Below are 20,633 nucleotides of genomic sequence, written 5' to 3'. Positions count from 1 at the left end.
TAATCAAAAAAACAAAAAGTTAATTAGAACTTTGACGTGTCTATCAGCTCGGGGCAATCTTATAGCATAATTAGTATACATATTTTTAAACAATAACCTTAAATCAGAAATCCGATTAAATTTTACGATTTCCTTCATTATTTTATTTTAGATCTAGGGTGCATTTCTTTCTAACACAAAGGATGCAAACGGCTAAACGCGCACATGTTTTAATCATTTGTTTTTAACATACGTTTGCAAAGTTTACATAAACTTTGACAAACTACGCACTTGCTAAAAATGCGTCTACAGTTTGTCGTTCATCGTTTGTTCACCCCGATTAAACGATGCATTTGTTTCTACCTTTGTAAAAAAATCTGTTTACCTACAAGAGGGACAGTCAAACTCATAAATCTAAAACAAACTGACAACGCCATGGCTAAAAATGAAAAAGACAAACAGAAAAACAATAGTAAACATGACACAACATAGAAAACTAAAGAATAAACAACACGAACCCAAGGTTACAACATGTGCATGCATTATTGAAAGTTTAAACAGGGTCAGTAAACACTGATTAAACGATGTATTTGTATCTACTTTTGTAGCGTTTAGAAAACAACAACAAACGCCACACAACGTTTACAAAATTTTGGTAAGAAAGAAGTACACTCTAAATAAAACACAAACTCAAAAATTGTGAAATTCAAATTAACTTGAATGTAATTAATGTATACTTGAAGGAAAGAGTAATCATTTCAAATTGAAACACTTCACATTATTTTCTGAGACATCAAGAGAAAAAGAAAGAATCATCGGTTTTAGACATTTTCAATTCGACGAATCGAAATCAAGAAGTTTTTTTTTAATTTTTCAATCTGAAGTTATTAAAACGCCATAGAAGATAGGTTGGTATTGAATTATTAAAAGTCAAACTTCGCCAGGAATCCTCACAGTTAAGCCGTATAATGCCAAAGGACAAACTTCAATTCATCGTATTTTAAAAACGTACATGTGTAGGATATTATAGATAAAGGGTATAAACATCAACTTAAACTACCGGTTAACCGGTTAATCGGTCGAACGATTATACGAGTAACCGGTTTATAGGCAAAACTGTACGATTTGACAACACTAATTTTTTTTAAAGAAATATGCGACCTTTTTAGAATTTGATAAAAAGTTATTGTTTGATGGCAACTGAAATTCAGCCAACATTGGGGACGAAGAGGTTAACATATCATCTAGCTGTCTATTAATCTCCCTTTTCAACTTGCTTGTTATCTTTTTTATTTTCAAATATTTTATTACACTACTGGCTGTGAACAATGTCCCTTAGCGCTTCAACAATGACGCTAAGATTCCTCCCTGTGTTATAATTTGCTATTAAAACCAGGGGATTTCATTAACAAAACAGATCATACATTTATGTTCTGTGTTAGGTGCATTTTAAAAAGTATTCATACGAGCACACTTGCCGGTTATATGCTTTTATAGTACGGTGACCAGACCCAATATTTTTTAGATTTTATCGTCAAACATACTATATGGCTATATTATATATCATTGGATTCGGAAAAATGAGTACTATTGAAATATTGATGTCGTCAAAAAGAAATGTGGTAACAGTTTTGCATAAAATGAGGTCAAAAATAAAATTCTGTTTTTATTTTTTTCTTCCATACTTTCAAAATTTGAAGAAATATATAACAATTTAGGTTAAATTCTAGATACAGACATTTTCTTATATCAATTATCAATGAATCATCTCGAAAATGTAAAAAAAAAAATGAATAAGAAATCGATTTTTTCTGGAAATTGGCGTTTTTCAAATACTTGTTCTATTACACAAGATCAACACATATTCTGTTAAAATTACAATAGTTACCTTGCCGGCTGACATTCAACCTCATTAATAAATGATAAATATCATTTTTACCTGCATCCTACTGTCATGAAGGCATATTTTGCATAAGATCATTCATAAAATTCATCAAAACTAAAAAGCACTCAATACTTCAAAAATAGTTACAATTTAACATTCCAATCAAAGAGATCCACACAACATAATAATATCTTCTGGTTAATTGTCAAGGAACATGATTTGAAATTTTCTACATAATTCTGACCCTTTACATGATCAAAGCCCCGGACATGTAAGGTTTTGTAGTGAACAAACACATGATTCTTTCACATGCAGATTTTCCTTTCAATGAAGACACAAGATCCTGCAAGAATTCTGCTGAAATATGCCTTTTAAAATACACGGGGTGTAATGCATCATTTTACTCTCGCCAACCGTATTCTAAAGGTGACCGGATAGGGGTTTAGCAATGTGTAATGCGGTCCAAATTTTTAGTTTGAAACGAAGTACGTAAAACATACTGTTTCAGTGCCGTCTCGCAGGAAGGTAACCCGACTAAACTTACATCTTTACTAGTGGCAAACTTGAATAATTATTATGATGGAGTAGTTTTAAAGAGATAGTTCTGATCATAAACCTTTGAAATTATCTTTCATGCCAAAACAAGGGCTTCATCATTGTCAATATTACCGAAACTCTAAAAACAACTGAAATAGTCGTGATTGTCCTTCGAAGTCATGTAGACAGTTTGTATACCTACTTCAAACAGAGACGAAGTTGCGTCGCATCCGGTAAGTACATGTGCAGCAGGCAATAGTTTACAAATTGTTGGGGAAAGACAGACACATAGTTATTGAATGGATGAAAATATCCGCCCATCATTTACACTGCTAATGTTCCACAACTCGCTTGTATGTGATTAATTTTTTTATAGAAGCGAACACACAGAACAATTACAATTGTATAAGAGGTCCGTATGATTGTTTTTCCACTCTTTCACATTTCCCTAAACTCCGTGTCAAAGTTTAAGGCATTGGGTATGGCCTTCTCTTGAGTGCTGAACAAGCTACGACAGCAATGAACAGTGTTGGTATAAATAACTTTGACAATTTCGGAATTAACAAACGTTCTGACTATGTAAAGCTCACATCAGGTGGAATCTTATGGGATTTGTCAAAGTTTTCCAGTCAGGAATACTTCTCGGCTCTATAATCTGATACACTTTGATGGAAGCTGCATGTAGTCTCTGTGCGGCGTTCACTTTCGGCAGACTTTATAGAGTTGTTCGTGTCGTAGCGGTCAAAAACATGTGCTACTATGTGCGCCATAGAAATATATTGGGACATTTTTTTTTTAATAGTTAGCTGCAAGGTCGCCGTATGTTTTACCTTTTTTAGCATTAATAAATTGAACCAATGCCATACCATCTCTTATGTAAGTTGTGAGTGATAGTATAAAGGAAGGTAGGGAAAGTGCACAAGAGACTTAAGATTCGAATTGCTTCACAAAATCCGACTTGCATGATTTTCTCATGGTGCCGTCATTTTGAAAAGGAAATAATGGAATGGGTGCGACAACACATGTTCTATGATAACATCATCTCTACATTTTGCCGAAATCAGTGCATGTCTAATCACAAATTATGGATTTATGCGACCTGAAAGTATTTCCCCCGATTTATATTTAAGGTTTGTGTTCGACTTTGATATTGGACTATAAAAACTTCTTGTGATCTTAAAGAAGAGCACTAGTGGTAAAATGTTTAGACATGTTCAAGTCTTCCTCAACAACTGTGAGCAAAGAACCTCGAATATGTCTTGAAGCATGCATTTAAGAAGAGATATTGATAAGACATTGAGGGTGGGATTCCACACCAAAGGGACCAGTCATGGATCATTTAGATGGTTCACAATGGCAATAACATGTTCTTCATCTCTTTTCAATGTTGTTGGTTTTGTTTCTTCTTGTGATATTGCATAATTTGCAGCAATTCCATCCCTTTTCAGCATTACACGACCAATGGATTCTATGAAATGTCTAGTAAGGTCCATCTAACAAACGTAGACTTTTGATTTGTTATGCTTACAGTGCCACCTAATCCACTTGAGGCTTTTAGAACGGTCTTTTCTGTTGCCATGTCATATTACTGTTAAAATGTCCAGGAATCTGTCTAAAAAGCAAAGTAACCATCTATAAAAGGTGATCGAATGTTCTAAGAAAATCGAAGCATATCGAGTTTCCACCTTCGTGCGATACTATTGGTTACAAAAATATAATGTTACATTTGAGATGATGATCTCAAGGAAGAGACCAATTTCCCTCTCGTTCTGCTCTAATATTTGACAGCTAAATGTCTACTGCTTCAAGGAACATATCCCAGTATGTAAATGTAAGTAATACATCACATCCCAATTGCGTATATGTATCTATAAGAGGCTGTATATGAGCTTCGAATAGCTCCGTCATATGAGCGTTATGAATTTTGTCTGGCTTGAATTGCTGAAATAGTGCTTCTGAGACAAATGAATTTTATATTATTGATTAATAAAGGTACAAATGTATGAAATATTATATAAATGTTAATTATTTTACATTTTGCTTTAAAAAAAAAGTTATGAAAATAAATTGGAACGTACTCTATTAAAAGCAAAGTATGCGTAGTGTTAAACTTTTACAAAAACTCTTTAATAACGAATTAATTTTGCTAAACTTTATTTGAAATCGTTAAAATAACATGAATAAGGTGTAACAACAATGTATATAATAACAGAAATCATATCACGGATGTTATTTTACAATGTTGACCTCAAAAAAATTTCTTAGTCGATTTTTCGTTCAAGTAAAATAACGTACTTCAAAGCCCATTTTACGAAAATTGTACCGTACGATTTTTTTGACGACAAGTCAAAATGTTAAGTTTAATCTTTGAACTACCAATACTGTGATTTATAGCCGTATGGTCCGAATGACAATTAAACTTCTTAAATAAGCGACTTTTCCTTACTCGGTCACCGTACTATTATGATCAACTTTAACAGTCAATTTTAATTTTCTAATTAATCTATATCCCTGCAATACAAAAGTTCATCTGAAGCATGAGGTTTATCATATACTGTATAAAGATAATTTAACGTTATTTGTTGTTTATACCACACTCATCTCCAATCTATTTGATATAATGGTTGTATAAACTATACTAACTTATACAAGAATGACCATCAGGTGCCAGAACAAGTCCTTGAGTCAGACATCCACATCTATAGGATCCCCAAGTGTTCTCACAATGTTCATCACATGGTTTGCCATCTCCGTAGCATTCGTTTATATCTGAAAATTAAATTACACTCTTGAGGTTTGTAATATTTTCCCATTCATATATATTTATCAATAAGTTCCTATTGGGAAAGTGAGGTGTTTATGAGGAAAGTGTGAATCTATAGTTGTGAATACTTTTTTCTTTAAAAAAAAACCCTTAAAAACAATAATTTTTGTATTGTGTATAAAAGAGGGACGAAAGATACCAGAGGGACAGTCAAACTCATAAATCGAAAATAAAATGGACAAACAGATAAACAACAGTACACACGACACAACATAAAAAAACAAAGAACAAACACGAACCCCACCAAAAACTAGGGGCGATCTCAGCTGCTCCGGAAGGGTAAGTAGATCCTGCTCCACATGTGGCACCCGTCGTGTTGCTTATGTGATAACAAATCCGGTAAATAGTCTAATTCGGTAGGTCACATTCATGAAAGGGAAGGGGGTGGTAGTTAAGACGTAAGGAACATATCCGATATAATTTGTGAAACGGTTATTCCATAATGGTCAACCAACTCGTGATGGCGTCCGTAAAATTTACGAAGTAATGATTTCAACTTCACCATTAGGAACTTTTGGTTTAATAGTTTCTTGTTAGCAGCAACCCTCTATCAAGAAAATCATGATAGGAAATACAAGCACGGGAATATCGTATCAATTGGGAAATATATACACCGTATGCAGGTGCTGCTGTAATGTTGCTACTTAGAAATGGAAAGTTCACAATTAGAAAGCTGAAATCATCTCTTTTGTCGTAAAGTTTTGTTTTCAACCGACCCTCATTGTCAATTTCTAGATGTAAATCAAGATATGAGGCCGACTTAACTGTATCTGTTGTATCCTTTATCTGTAGTTCGATTGGATAGATGCGTTCAATATAGTCACCAAATTGAATCATTTAGTGAAAAAAACATCATCTATATAGTGGAAATTAGAGTTAAAGGATATTGCTAAATTCTTATTTTTCTTCCTAAGAAGTTCCTGTATGAAGTCAGCCTCATAATAATAAAGAAACAAGTCGGCAAGAAGAGGGGCACAATTTGTTCCCATTGGAATGCCGACAGTCTGTTGAAAAATACGTCCTCCGAACGTAACAAATATGTTGTCAATTAAGAAATCAAGCATCTTGATAATGTCAGTTTCAGAGAATTTTTTGTTTGAATCAGAGTGATTCTTTACAAAGTAAGATTTATCCCTCCCTAAGACAAGATACTTGTATCTACGTTGGCCATTCTTTTTTTATGAAACAAAGCAATACCAACTCTTTCAATTTGTCTTTTATTTTTGAATGTGGAATACTTGTGTAAAGTGTAGAAAAGTCAAATGTTTTAATACTATTACAAGATGAAAGAGAGTTAGATTATATGTACTCTAAGCTATCTTTGGAATTTATAAGTATACACATCTGATTCACGCCATCTCTAGAATAGGCAGTTTCACAATAACTTTGAAGCCCGTATTTGATTGCTGATAAAATAAATGTTAATAATTTAAAAAAAGGTTTCGTGGAGCACTTGGAAGACCCAGCAATATACCGTTGTTTGTAAGGACACTTATGTAGTTTAGGTATCCAATACAGTGATGGAAGATCCAGTTCTTCTATAAACTTAACCACATTAATGCTGTGGATATTTGTTTCCAACGAAATAACATAACAATCATATAAAAGAAAATGATTGGCTGAAAGTGTCATTGTATTAAGTGTCTACAGGATTATGGCTTGATGATATAGATACGATATATTTTGGCTGTGGTAGAACTATCGAAAACTCGCAAATTGTTGGTTTCAGAGACCACAAGGAAAACAAAATGCTTTAGGTGAATATGTATGCTAAATAGAATAAATTCTGCTGCATTTGTAATTTTGTTACAAGTAGAAAATTTGGTTATATCAATATATTGGTAGCTCATCTTACTTATTACTTAGATATTCTAATTAACCAGTAAATCGTAAATCTGCAAAGGAAATATTTAAAATGCACACTTAATTGTGAGTGATGTAACCATGCCTTAAAGTAAGCAATTAAAGGCATGGAAAAGATAGTTAGAAACATTTGGAAAGAGAAATTATACAGCTTTATTTGAGCTGATGAATGAACAATTTTGTTTTATTTCAGACTGCAAAAGACGAAAACACCTGGAATACTAGTTCTTCTCTTGGGTGAATCAATCAATTTACAGGAATAATTTCATCGGATATGTAGCAGATTAACAAGCCCTTATTCTTATCATTCCAAAGTTTGATTTCTCTTTACTGATAGTATTTGATTATCACGTTCATGTGATTTTTAAAGAGTTAACTCACTTAGGTTGTCTGTACTCTCTTAACTGCATTGAAAAAATGTAAGGTTATAAACCCTCCGGTTTATATAATCTGTTCATTCTATTTCGACTCTTTAAATTTCAAGAGTCTATTCTAAATTGAGGTGAATTATTTGGCCTTCCAAATACTGTTTCGATCCCTAATCATAGGTTTGCACGTTGTTTTCAATTTATACTTATTTCGTTTGGGCTTGAATTATATTTTCACTCCGGTTTATAAAATCCGTTCATCATATTTCGACTCTTTAAAACTTTAAAATGTTTGTGGTTTACCATCTTTGCCGCAAGTTTAATGTTTTCTGTTTGGTATTAAATTAATATAAAGATCCATTTGTTAAATCTTGTAATAAATTTATTTGACAATCGTCAATGGCAGTCAGCAGGGTGTAAGAACATCAGTTGTCCGACCTTTTAGTCAAATGCGTTTTTGTTAAAAAAAAAAATTTTTCACATTTTTGGTGTTTTGGAAAATGTTGTTTTTGCTATTTAGACCCCTCTACAACGAAATTTGTTTTCCACAAATTTGGGGTTTTTATCCAACGCAATCATAGGCTTGAATGTTGTTTTCAATTTAGACTTGTTTCGTTTGGGCTTGTGTTAAATTTTCCCTCCGATCTATATAATCTGTTCATCCTATTTCGACTCTTTAAAATTCAAGAGTCTATCTAAAATTGAGGGTAAATTATATGGCCTTCCAAATACTGTTTCGATCCCTAACATCACTGAAGAGACATTAATTGTAAAACAAAATAGCACCTCATGTTGGTAGTTTAGCATCTTTGCCGCAAGTTTACTGTTTTCTGTTTGGTATTAAATTAATATAAAGATCTATTTGTTAAATCTTGTGATAAATTTATTTGGCAATCGTCAATGGCAGTCAGAGGGTTTATCCAACGTAATCATAGGTTTGAACTTTGTTTCCAATTTAGACTTGTATACATATATATAAATATTGTCAATCTAATAATTTTATAGCCACCTACCGACACAATATTTCCTATCTGTATACAGCTCAAAACCTTTTCTACAAGAACAACTATAAGACCCAATTGAATTTTCACAAAGATCTGCACAGAAATGATTCTGATATTTACATTCATCTAAATCTGAAATATTAAAATTAATAAACATAATATTTAGACACATATACATTTAGAAAAATTCAATGTACATAATAATCTCAAGGTATCAACGAATATGAATGAGTGTTTACAAATGTAAAAGAAACAGATATCAGTTGAATTTAAACCAGACAGGACATAATGAATTAGTGTGCTTTTACTGAAATCATTACAAGATAATACCACGTTTGTTATGGATCGAAAGAAGATGTGGATATACGTGAATGATACAGAAAGAGCACCACATTGTTTATACTGAGATCACCGCAAGATCTCAAAATTATTAATCAGTAGTAATATCAGTACGTTAGTCCATCGTCTGATTCTGAAAGATGTTGATTTTTATCCCAAGTATGCAAGAAGCAGTGATTTAAACAATAGTTAAATGGAAGCTTGTAAACAAATCCATTAAGTGAAAATAAAAGATTCCTTAACTTGTTAGCTTTATAAATAATATTATCATATGGTTGTTGCTAGTTATCTTTTTACATAAGGAGATATTTTAAGTATCATACTGCAAGGAGCCATCTTTACACGTTAAAATAAGATTTGAAAATTTAACTTTTTTAAGTTTTCACTATCGTTAAAATGCCATTTACAAATTTAAATTATACTGTCAATGATGGTCCACAACACTTTATATTGAGTGTCACATGATACATAGCTGACTTTCCATTTGTCAAGCAGTTCTATAGATTCCAATCGCATTTATTATAATGTGGGTTAGTAAACTCTACGGAAAAGACAACTATCTTTCCTGATTTGTTAAATTTGTACTTAAAGTCATAAGAAACGAGTGACCGGTGAAAAATAATGTTCTTCCAATTCTTGAACCAATGCATACAAGCATCATTAACTTAGTCTTCTGTGCACGAATTTATCATTTTTTTTCGTGTAAATGTCGTATAATCGTCAATTTTTTTATCAATCGGTCAGTGTTGTTGTGAAAATATGGCAGGTAATTAAAGTTCGTGTTTTGAAGCCGAAGTTTAACGATTGTCACCTGTTTGTCAACAATCGACAAAAAATCAACAAAAAAGCATGGAAATTGAGCACGTGTTTAACATGTAAATTCAGATAATAGTTTATTTTAAGGACATCCATGCGTATTGTGATCACCGGATTTTTACGAGATGGTTCACCCTGAGGTCACTTTGCATACGGAAAATATGTCGGGGGAATTGCTTCCTTCCAGAAGGAATTAAGATAAAGTAAACTTCTTTTAAATATGAATAAATTAAAGAATTTTCTTCAGAAAAAAGTATATATACATAAGTTTTATAATGAAAACTATCCATTAAGTTATAAAAAAACATATGCATTATTTTTTTTTGATTTGAGGTTTCTTATGACTTTAATAATACTTTCTTCTTACTTTTACTTGTGGATATGTGTTTCATGTATGTATTTTTCCAGGAAATAATAACCATTTTATTCGTATGATAAACTAAACATTCAACATGCTTTAAATCGATTAAGAATAGAAGAATACTAATTCTAGTACATTTTCAGATAAATCAAACCTGTGCAATTTTTCTTGTTTTTATGTAGGTTATATCCTCGTCGACAGCTACAATAAGCATAACCTTCCATGTTCTGACACTGCTGCTCACATCCAAAATTGTCTTCTTCTTCACACTCATTCTTGTCTTTAAACAGATATCATAACGTATAAGACTTTTGTTGTTTTCTTAATTCCAATTATTACACTCTAAATTTATAAATACTCCCAAAGTTGAATTTGCCGAGTTAAGCTCTGCATTTGAGCACTTTTTGATGTTATGAATTTAAATATTTTCCAAATGAAAAATGCGACAAATATTCCAATTTTTTGTTGAAAATTTTAAGTAAGTTCATTCCACAAATTATCTTTGATTGAAAACAATTTACATCAGTTATATTCAGCATTGTTTAGGTTCTTTGATGTTTGACATTCGACTCTGTGAGTTGTCAATTGAGTGTGGACATAAGCGGACACGTCATTTATAATGATCCGTTAAAAAAAGAAGATATGATATGAAACCTTTTTTGACCCTTTAAATTCGATAATACAAACATAGAAATGAGCCAAGACCTTACACGACCACGTTTGTCTACAAGAAGTGAATGTATCTTTGATGAGTTTTTATTAGTGTTGTCAACGGTTAACCGGTCGAACGACCGAATACCGAATACCAAAAACGCTAACCGGTTAACCGGACTTTTTTTTCAATTTTGATAGATTTTATATAAATTTGAATTGAAATCATTAAAAAGTTAGGTTTTATTTAAAAAATGTCGTCGTGGTAATTTATTTGACAGATCAGTTGTCCAGTAAATTGATTGCTATTGTTAATCCTATAAACATAAAATTAATTAGAACTTGTCTCTCAGCTCGGGGCAGAATCTTAAATAAACATAATTAGTATACATGTTTTTTAGCAGTAACTCTAAATCAGTAATGCGATTAAATTTTACGATTTTCTTCATTATTTCGTTTCTGATTTAATATTGTGTAAACCTACATCTAAATGTGCAACCTCCGTCGTGTAAGGCTTAGTCTTACTTTAAACGAAATGCAAACTCAAAAATTTTGAAATGCAAACTAATGTGAATGTACTCAATGTATACGTGATAGTACGAGTAACATGCACACAAAGTAAAGAAACAGGCCGTACGGTGACCTATAGTTGTTAATTTCTGTGTCATTTTGATCTCTTGTGGAGAATTGTCTCATTGGCAATCATACCACATCTTCTTTTTTATAATTAATCACTCAAAATGAAACACTCCACATCATTTTCGGAGATAACAAGTGAAAAGGAAAGAATAATCAGTTTCAGACATATTCAATTCTACGAGATGAAGAAGTTTTTTTAATTTAATTTTCAATCTGAAGTTGGTACAAACGATATAGTTGATACGGTGTAGTTGATTATTAAAAGTCAAACTTCGCCAGGAATCCTCACAGACAAGCCTGATAATGCCAGAGGACAAACTTCAATTCTAAAAGCGTAAATTTATGACTTGGATGAAAGGTTGCCAAATTGACACTCATACCACATCTTATATCTATGTGTAGGGTACTATTGATAAGGCTTGCAAGCACCAACTCAAACTACCGGTTAACCGGTTAATTGGTCGAACGATTATCCGAGTAACCGGTTAGGCAAACGTGTACGATTTGACAACACTAGTTTTTATGCAAAGATATAAATGTGAGTATCTTTTTTTCGGTTAGTTCTTGGTTCATATTCAATTTTGCCATAAGTAATGATCTTTGACGTGATTGTGACATCACAACTAACAGTCTCTGTACTTGAGTGTCCAGATTGTGGCGTTATATAATAACTGATATGATACCTCTCCTAAAATATAGTTTACCTTTACAAGGAATTGCCATGCTGATATTTCCAACGTAACCGTCTATACAGTCACAACCAGCCATTGAGGGCGTTCCTTTATCTGATGTCGTTGACCATATTGGACATCGAATACATGTATCTTTTTCTGCATCATGGTAAGAACCAACTGGACAGGCTGCAATACATCAAACCTGACAGTGTTTATATACATCTAATATTTATTATTTCACATTAACTTACCTATTTCTTTTATCATTTGATAAATTCTGCCATAAAAAAAAACCTATTATATTTTTCAAATTTCGTAAAGGTTTATCATATTAATCACTCCTTTCGGGATATTTTATAATATTCTCTGTTTTAATGACCAATTCGTAAATTCTGATGTCTAAAAAGTGTTGTTTTAGTAAATATGAATGCCTGAATTGTATTCGTGTTGTGTTTTTGAATTGTTCCCGATGTGTTATGGTTGTTTTCGGTTCTCAGCATTCATTAAAATATGTAGCACTAGCTTTGTAACAATTTGTGTTTTAATATTGTTTACAAATAAAGAAAAAAAATAACCTTCACAATTTGTATCACTGGTCTGTATATATCCAGGTGGACAGGAACAATTGTAAGAACTCTCATAATTATTACATATTTGTTGACAATCATTTGTTATTGGCGATAAACATTCATTGAAATCTGTAAAAAAAAATTAAAAAAATGAAATGAATCTAATTAAAAGGTTCTTATTTAAGTTAACCTATCAAAATCAAAATAGCATAATATACATGTATTTCTAAACTAAAATCTAATGTACTATATAAGAACGTTATACTAAAAAGAAAGCAGTTAAGGATGAATGGTTTTCATATGAAGGTTTGAATTATCCTGTTTAATTGGTACTAGTACAGTAAAGGCAACTCTCTCTCAATGTATGTCACATCAGGGCCATTTTAAGTCTTATCTTTAATTCATGTTTCATATCATGTGTGTAGTTTAAAGTTCCTTCTATTTAATGGCTTATTTCTAAACAAATCACTAAATTATGAAACCAACATAACACATATTTTGACAGATTTTGACAAATTTACAGTATTATACAAAACATGCATATATTATATGATATAAAAAGAACATTCCTAAGCAAATTAGAAAAAAGTTGCATGTAAATCTAAATATTGTCATTCAGCTACAAATTCAAGGAAAACGTTTTGACAAATATATCGATTCTCAAAGTAAATTTTAGAAAGGGCCAATTACGTAAAACTAAACACTCTACTTTATCAGCCAACGGATGAAAAATAACGTAGTGAGCCTACGTTCATCGCAGCGACATATTAAAGCCACATTAATTGAAATCTACCAAAAAAAAAAAAATGGAATAGCATTAACGGTAAATTGAACAGACGACTATCGTCTTTTCAGTGAAGCTAGTCAACACTGAAGTTGTGAGTTCGAACCCTGCTCGTACGGGTGCACTCGACTCCAACCTTGATTGACTAGGACTGCAAGTTTTCCTATCGAAGGTTGGTTGTTTTCATCGGGCACGCCGGCTTCCTCTACCAATAAAAACTGGCCGCCACGAAATAGCACAAAAGCGGTGCTTAAAAGTGGCGTTAAAACACAAAAAATCAAATGAAATCTTTTCAGTGATGCTCGAGTGACAAACTATTCGGAAGTCCAAATCTAAATACAAACGTCGAAGAACTGATTAAACCCCAGACAGACTAGAAGTAAAGTAAAGTAAAGTCAACCCGAATTACAATGGAGTCAATTACGGAAAAAGGTAATGAGTTCTAATTTGTTGGTGCATTTCCAATAACTTCTTAAAATGGGATTTATAATATAAGGTAAATATACCTTGAAAATTGATAAAAGCTATCAAAACATGCTCTTCCCAAAAAGGTTTGTATATATAGCGATTCAGATTTTCCTACATCTGTGTAATAATACTAGCGGTTTCAATGAGATCTTCTCTCTTTTCTAATTCATGTTCAAAGTTTTTGTTTATTTCATTGATTTTTCTTCACTCAATTAATTTATGAGATTTGAACTTCGGTTAACCTCAATCGCCTCAATGTATTAACCTTATCAATACTTCAAAAATTGGATTCAAAGTCAGATATTGCGGTTGGCGACTCTTAACTCAAAACCGTTTTATAAGCCATACAGTTGGAAAAAAAAAACAAAAAAACCCCTGATGACTTACCAGTAGTCTGTCTTGAAAGATGAGTCATACATGTTTACCTTTTATGAAACAATGTTCCAACAGTAACTGCATGTTTAATGTATATTTTCGTGTTATAGCAACATTTAAGGGCTAAATTGTCATTTTTTGATTTCTTTGAGAGATTTGGGTTGCTTACAAGGACTCCTACTATATGTTATATGGTTTGCTACTGACCCCCCTACGTATAAATAGAGGGTTAGTAAAATCTTTAGGGGGTGAGGCGGTAGGCCGAGTCTGCGGCGTTTAGTAGAATAAGAAACAATAAATACAACAACATCAATAGATGACGTCACCATTAACAGAACGTCATGAATCCCTATGAAATCTACCAACCTCCTACCACATGACAGCGTTTAATCAATCATAACGTTATAACTTACCCGCGGTGCGATAAAATCACATGGTTCTTCATTGAAAGGCCGATGTCATATATCCGTATTTCACTTCATTGTGATTGTTTTTTCTTTTACTATTGAACAGCGGTATACTACTGTTGCCTTTATTTATCGCTTTAACATATCTGTGTCACAGATGAGCTCAGATGTGTTCCATTTGTTGTAGACATATAAATGATTAAGTCATAATTTTCTCCTTTATAATATAACTGAATAATATCCGATTTTTTTATGTTAAGTGAAATACGACAGATGGCACAAGTAAACCAGGAACTGCTTAGCTATTAAGCAACATCTGAGTTCAACCCTAGATATGTTTTGATTTTTCTTTTTTAAACTTGAGTTATCTGTGTAGTGTTTTGTTTAAAAACAAAAATAGCGTCCTTTCTTTGACGAACGGTTTTGATTGCCTCCTTAAATTTATACTAATAATTTGTTATTATTCATTGAATATCAATTATCGTAGATTTCACGGGTACAGGGTAATAACGATTTTAAATGATCAATAAATTGAAATTGTTCATATCACAAAAGTAAAATCACAATAATACTGAACTCCGAGGAAAATTCCAAACGGAAAGTCCCTAATCAAATGTCAAAATCAAAAGCTCAAACACATCAAACTACTATCATATTCCTAACTTTGTAGCCCCAGTATTAGATACTCACGAAAAGTTTTCCTCAATCCACGAAAATTGGTACCCAGTTAATAAAAGAATCGACATTATTCAACATACCTTCACATCCTCTACCATCTGCTGCAAGGACATATCCTGTCATGTCACACTTACAATCATACGATCCATGTGTATTGATACAAATATCATCACAGAAATTGACACCTTCCTGACATTCATTTATATCTGTAATTAAAGCTTTGATTTTTAGATAAAGAATAGGGCTGATGTTCAGTTCCAAAAATAACCATTCATATTTATAAGAAGATCTGATATGAGTGCCATTGAGACAACTCTCAATCCAGTCATAATTTGTAAAAGTAAATATTGTTCTTTATAGTACGATTGCCAAAATTTTTTAAAGTAGTAGAAGTCATTTGTAGAGAATGCATTTTTAAATAATTGTATGTTACAGTGTCATTTAATTGAACTTCTTTTCAAAATCTTAAAAACAAAATTATTCTGTTAAAAAGTCGTAGAATCGAAGCACTACATTTTTTAAAAAAGTAATTCGACGTAAGATTTCTATTTCAAGATAAAATAGCTCACCTGAACAAGATACACCATCCCATGAGAGTTTTAAACCAGGGCTAGAACATTCACATTTAAAAGATCCTTCAAGATTTATACATTGACCTTCACATTTCATTCCTTCTTCCATTTCACATTCGTTGATATCTAAATGGTAATTCATATTTATCGTTATAAACGTATTGTTCAAAATATACTTCTGTCTAAATAGCACTCTTTAATGGGATCCCTATCGCTTAGTCTTTCTATGCAGTTTGTTTACATGTTTGTCGTATCGTTGTATTTCCTTTTATGCAATAATGTCAGCAGTTTATATCGATTTGTAATATATGAATGGCACATTGACACCTTCTAACTTAGTAACCTTCTGCTTAGTTTTTTTTATAAACTTTGTTTCTATTTTCGCACATTAAAAATACTTTACTGTGTCCAGGACACCACAATGCAGACTTTTCTCTTGTAACTTTAAACTTTTATTATTCTTATACAAAACAGAATATACCGATTTTCTTATTTTATACTTTGTTTCCATTTTCGCACATTAAAAGAGCTTCTTTACTGTGTCCAGGACACCACAGTGTAAACTTTTATCTTGTCACTTTCAACTTTTTTTAAAACTTATATCAAACGTAATATCCTGAAAAATGAAATGAATATAATATAATTATACGAATACTAAAATTCTTAATTCCTATTTAACATATGAAAATATAATCTTACCGGTACAACTAGTATTGTCAGAGACAAAATCATATCCTTCATAACAACTACACTGGACACCCCCAATAGTATTAATGCAGCGATGTGAACAATTATAGCCTTCAGAACATTCGTCTATATCTACAATTACAAAAGAAAGATATGCAATCACCATTGTTAAAGAAAGTCTCACGATCTTTCAATAATTATATGTTCTTGTGCCGTGTCATTGTCTATCATGTCATCGGCTTGTATGTCCGCACATTTATTTTGTTCTGTTGGATTGTTCCTTTTGAAATTGTTATACGACGATGACTGATGTGCCCATATTTTGACTGTTTTATTTATTGTGTGTGTTTAGTTTACGTAACAATGTAAATATAACGAAATTTGTTGAGACTGTCATCAAAGTGAAAGGGTTAGCGCTATAAAACCAGGTTTAATCCACAATTTTCTACATTTGAAAATGCCTGTACCAAGTCAGGAATATGACCGTTCTTGTCCATTCGTTTTTGATGCGTTTTGTTATTTGATTTTGCCATGTGATTATGGAGTTTCCGAATTGATTTTCCTCTAAGTTCAGTATTTTCGTGATTTTACTTTTCGATGACGAATTCCTTATGATTGATGGTTATAGTCATATTTACTCTATCGGCAAATTTCGTAGTAAAAGATATACAAATTTATCAACAACTACAAAAAGGACAACACTCTAGTTAGTGATTAAATGTACATTACTAATTATTTGCTACCAAACTTATAGGTGTAGCTTATACTGTCCTTCAGATTAATTTTGACTTGTTTATGTGGAAGTGTGGTGTATTTATAAACTTTTATTGAATATTTGTGAAACAAAAAGATATATGCATTATATTTGTAATAATTACAACCATATTCTTCTTTCCGCGATTGCGGAATCGTCAATTGAGAATCACTCTATTTTTAAATGCCATTGACAACATAACGAATGCCACATCAAAAAGATGATCTGTTATCAGTCCACAGGACTGAAATCAACCCCCGGTTTATCGTGGGTTCGTGTGACTCAGTGTTTTTTTTCACAATGTTGTTTGTGATGTGATTAATTGGGTTTTTTTTTGCTGCTATGTTGTCGGTTTATCTTCGATTTATGATATTTGATTGGCCTTTTTATAACTTCTTATTTTTGTTTTGTTTTGTGTAACATCAAATTTGAAGAATTCGTATTGTTCTTGTAGGTATAAGAAGTACTGAGCTACTGAACTAGTGAAACCCTCCGCAATCTATATGTCTACCATTATGATACTGACCCAGTGGAAGTATTACCATTAAACTGTACCAGTTTTACGTCATCAGATGCGTATTTCAACAATATTGTCTCTTCAGTGTATCTCTAGGTCAATATATACAAATGTCGAAGATTTGGATACAGTCGTTAAAGAGCAGGTATAACTGTAAAACAGCAAATTAAACACCAACAAACTTGCGAAGGCATCTGTATGAAGAAATGCTATATTTCGTTTCATAGTTTTATTCCAGCAAATGTCATACCCGCAGATAAATGCTATTTCTGAAGTGGTAGACAAAACTTTAAACAGCACCTATATCATTGCACCAAATGCAAAAATTATAGATAACTTTTGAAACTATAAACTAAAAATGTCAATAGCTTTGTCATATATATTATTCACTTTGACATCAGTAAACTATTGATGTATAAATGTATTTACCATCACATGTGTAGCTATCGTTAGCCATCCTGTATCCCACATCACAAAGGCACTCGTAGTAACCATCGAAATTTCGACATAATCCACCACATATAGTCCCATTTTCTGCACATTCGTTAGTGTCTTGAAACAATAGTATAGATATTTAAAATTTATCATACCAGGGTTTTAACATGTTCATGGAAATTAGCTAATAGAATTTAGAAAAAGGTTTAATCTGTTAACATTTTGTAAAGCTTAATATGAATATTTGTTAAAAGTAATCTTTCATTTTTTACAATATGGTCCACAATGAAAATCTTGAATATATATGTGTGTCACAATATATAAAATGAAGAAAGGAAGTTAATGTATGAATACGCTTCACTTTCTATGACGTTTACACATAACTTAATTGATTAGTTAGCTCGAAATGAATGAAATCGAAGCGGAACACATGTCACCATTACAAATCGGTTGACCGATACAATATATATCGACTGTTTGTCAACATTCAATCGCAGCATAGATCAATACATACTACAAAAATCGTCGGACTTGTAATTTTACCGATTATGACCGTTTTCAAATTGTGACGGTAAGATTGAGCGGATTCGCAAGACGTGTTTGTGCCTATTTTTGTCTTTAAGATAAATTGTAATCCCAAAACAGTTTGACCAACATTATCACCGTTTTAGCTATGTATTATTCACTGGATAGTAATATTCTAGTCACCTGAACCATAATTTTAAAGCTGTGTAGTAGGAAAGGATCGAGTATCGAATACAAAATCATGAACTATAGCTATCGGACATTTTTTTTTAATTTTAATAGTTTTAATATAAATGTTTATTGAAGTCATAAAAAAGACAAAATTAATATTTTAACATGGTCACTTTTTTCTACACGAATCATCGGATATAATGTGTCCTCATTCTGGACAGATATAGCTGCGAATTCATATATTCTACACATGCTCTGGTTATATAAAATTACCTATACAAGCTGAGACATTGTGCACCGAATATCCGTCTGGACAAATGCAGTGGGCACTACCGGCAGTATTTTCACATCCATATTCACATACTAATTCGCCAGTAGCACATTCATCTATGTCTGAAAGATTCTAACATGTATATTTGTGTCAAAATATATAATTATATTTCCCATTATTTACGTTTCGATCTATATTTGACTTTATTAATAGTCTTTTGTTATATATCAAATCTTCCAAGTGCTCTTTTCAAAGTTAAAACTGACACGTATTTGTTTTTTATATCTTTTGCAATGGATGAGCTCATCGATTTTTTTCTATCACCATCTAAGAAAGAGAGATTCAAATCTTTATACTAAATATCTACAAAGATAAAGTTTTGTAAAATTATAAAAATACCCAATTGCTGAATACTTGACAATTATTTTTTTAATGTAACAATATTTTAATTGCATATTTGCAGCTTATAGCTAAGTATCCCTCATGTTAGATTAATTACCTAATATTTTATATAATAAACTATAGTATAATATGATTAATTTCACAAATATTTACGAAATCATTGTAAATACACATACCTATCTGTGTGTTTTCTTTCCTTTATTTAAATAACTTTTCCGGAATCCACTCTGTTATCGATTATATGCTTATATGTTACACTTACCTTCACAGAGAACAATATCAAGTGGGCTTCCGACAAATCCTTTGTTACATTCACAATCATAGTATGAACTAGAATTGAAATCCTTTGCATGTGAATTTGGATGACAGGGTACGCACAGTTTCTTTTCGTCAATCATATATTCTGTTGGCTTGCATGCTGAATACAAGAATAAAAAAGTTACAACCTCTACATTCGACTCAACCATGATGCAACTAGTCTCTAGTTTGGCATTAAAATTAGAAAGATCATATCATAGAGAACATGTGTACTGAGTTTCAAGTTGATTATACTTCAACCTCATCAAAAACTACATGTACCCCGACCAAACACTTTAACCTGAAGCATGACAGACGGACAAACGGGCGGACAGAAGGACGAACGGACGCACAGACCAGAAAACATAATGCCCATAAATGGGGCTTAAAAAAGAATTCTGGTAGACAATTTAACAAAAAAATGTGAGTTATTTATAAGTGTTTATTGCTAAATGTGTTGTAATGTAACTTGACTTACAGTTAAATTCGTATTTAATCGATTTCACTTCATATAAAGACACGTCTATGATATTTGTACGATAACTTAACATAAAGATTCCCATTTCATTCGATACTGCCAATTTACATAACATATACCAGAGACGTCCTTAATGCAAAAATTAAACATCGTCTGTGTCTTTTTTGTGCCGGTCATCGATTGTACAGTAATTCCTTATATTGTTCCATCCTCATTCTTTTATGTTAGCAACTCGATCTTATGTCCCGTTATGAATTTGTTTTCGATTTTATCCAGCTTAGATTTCAAAAACTAAACATTGCG

At 32.0% G+C, this 20,633-nt stretch overlaps 1 protein-coding gene across 1 annotated transcript in view; it reads right to left on the bottom strand.

The window, feature by feature from the left end:
• Positions 1 to 20,633, bottom strand: part of LOC143085463 (uncharacterized) — a 71,204-nt gene that overhangs the window by 670 nt on the left and 49,901 nt on the right. The window contains exons 12-22 of the mRNA XM_076261817.1: positions 19,818 to 19,973; positions 19,156 to 19,275; positions 18,181 to 18,303; positions 16,493 to 16,612; positions 15,791 to 15,919; positions 15,302 to 15,427; positions 12,516 to 12,638; positions 11,971 to 12,126; positions 10,131 to 10,256; positions 8,470 to 8,592; positions 5,045 to 5,170 (exon numbers count right to left, since the gene is read on the bottom strand). Coding sequence (XP_076117932.1) covers positions 5,045 to 5,170; positions 8,470 to 8,592; positions 10,131 to 10,256; positions 11,971 to 12,126; positions 12,516 to 12,638; positions 15,302 to 15,427; positions 15,791 to 15,919; positions 16,493 to 16,612; positions 18,181 to 18,303; positions 19,156 to 19,275; positions 19,818 to 19,973 — 1,428 coding nt within the window. The remainder of the gene's footprint in view (positions 1 to 5,044; positions 5,171 to 8,469; positions 8,593 to 10,130; positions 10,257 to 11,970; positions 12,127 to 12,515; positions 12,639 to 15,301; positions 15,428 to 15,790; positions 15,920 to 16,492; positions 16,613 to 18,180; positions 18,304 to 19,155; positions 19,276 to 19,817; positions 19,974 to 20,633) is intronic.

Source organism: Mytilus galloprovincialis, chromosome 8 (assembly GCF_965363235.1).
Source record: "Mytilus galloprovincialis chromosome 8, xbMytGall1.hap1.1, whole genome shotgun sequence".
NCBI lineage: Eukaryota > Metazoa > Mollusca > Bivalvia > Mytilida > Mytilidae > Mytilus > Mytilus galloprovincialis.
The sequence above is the reverse complement of the archived record's forward strand: the minus strand, read 5'-3'. Positions and strand labels throughout refer to the sequence as shown.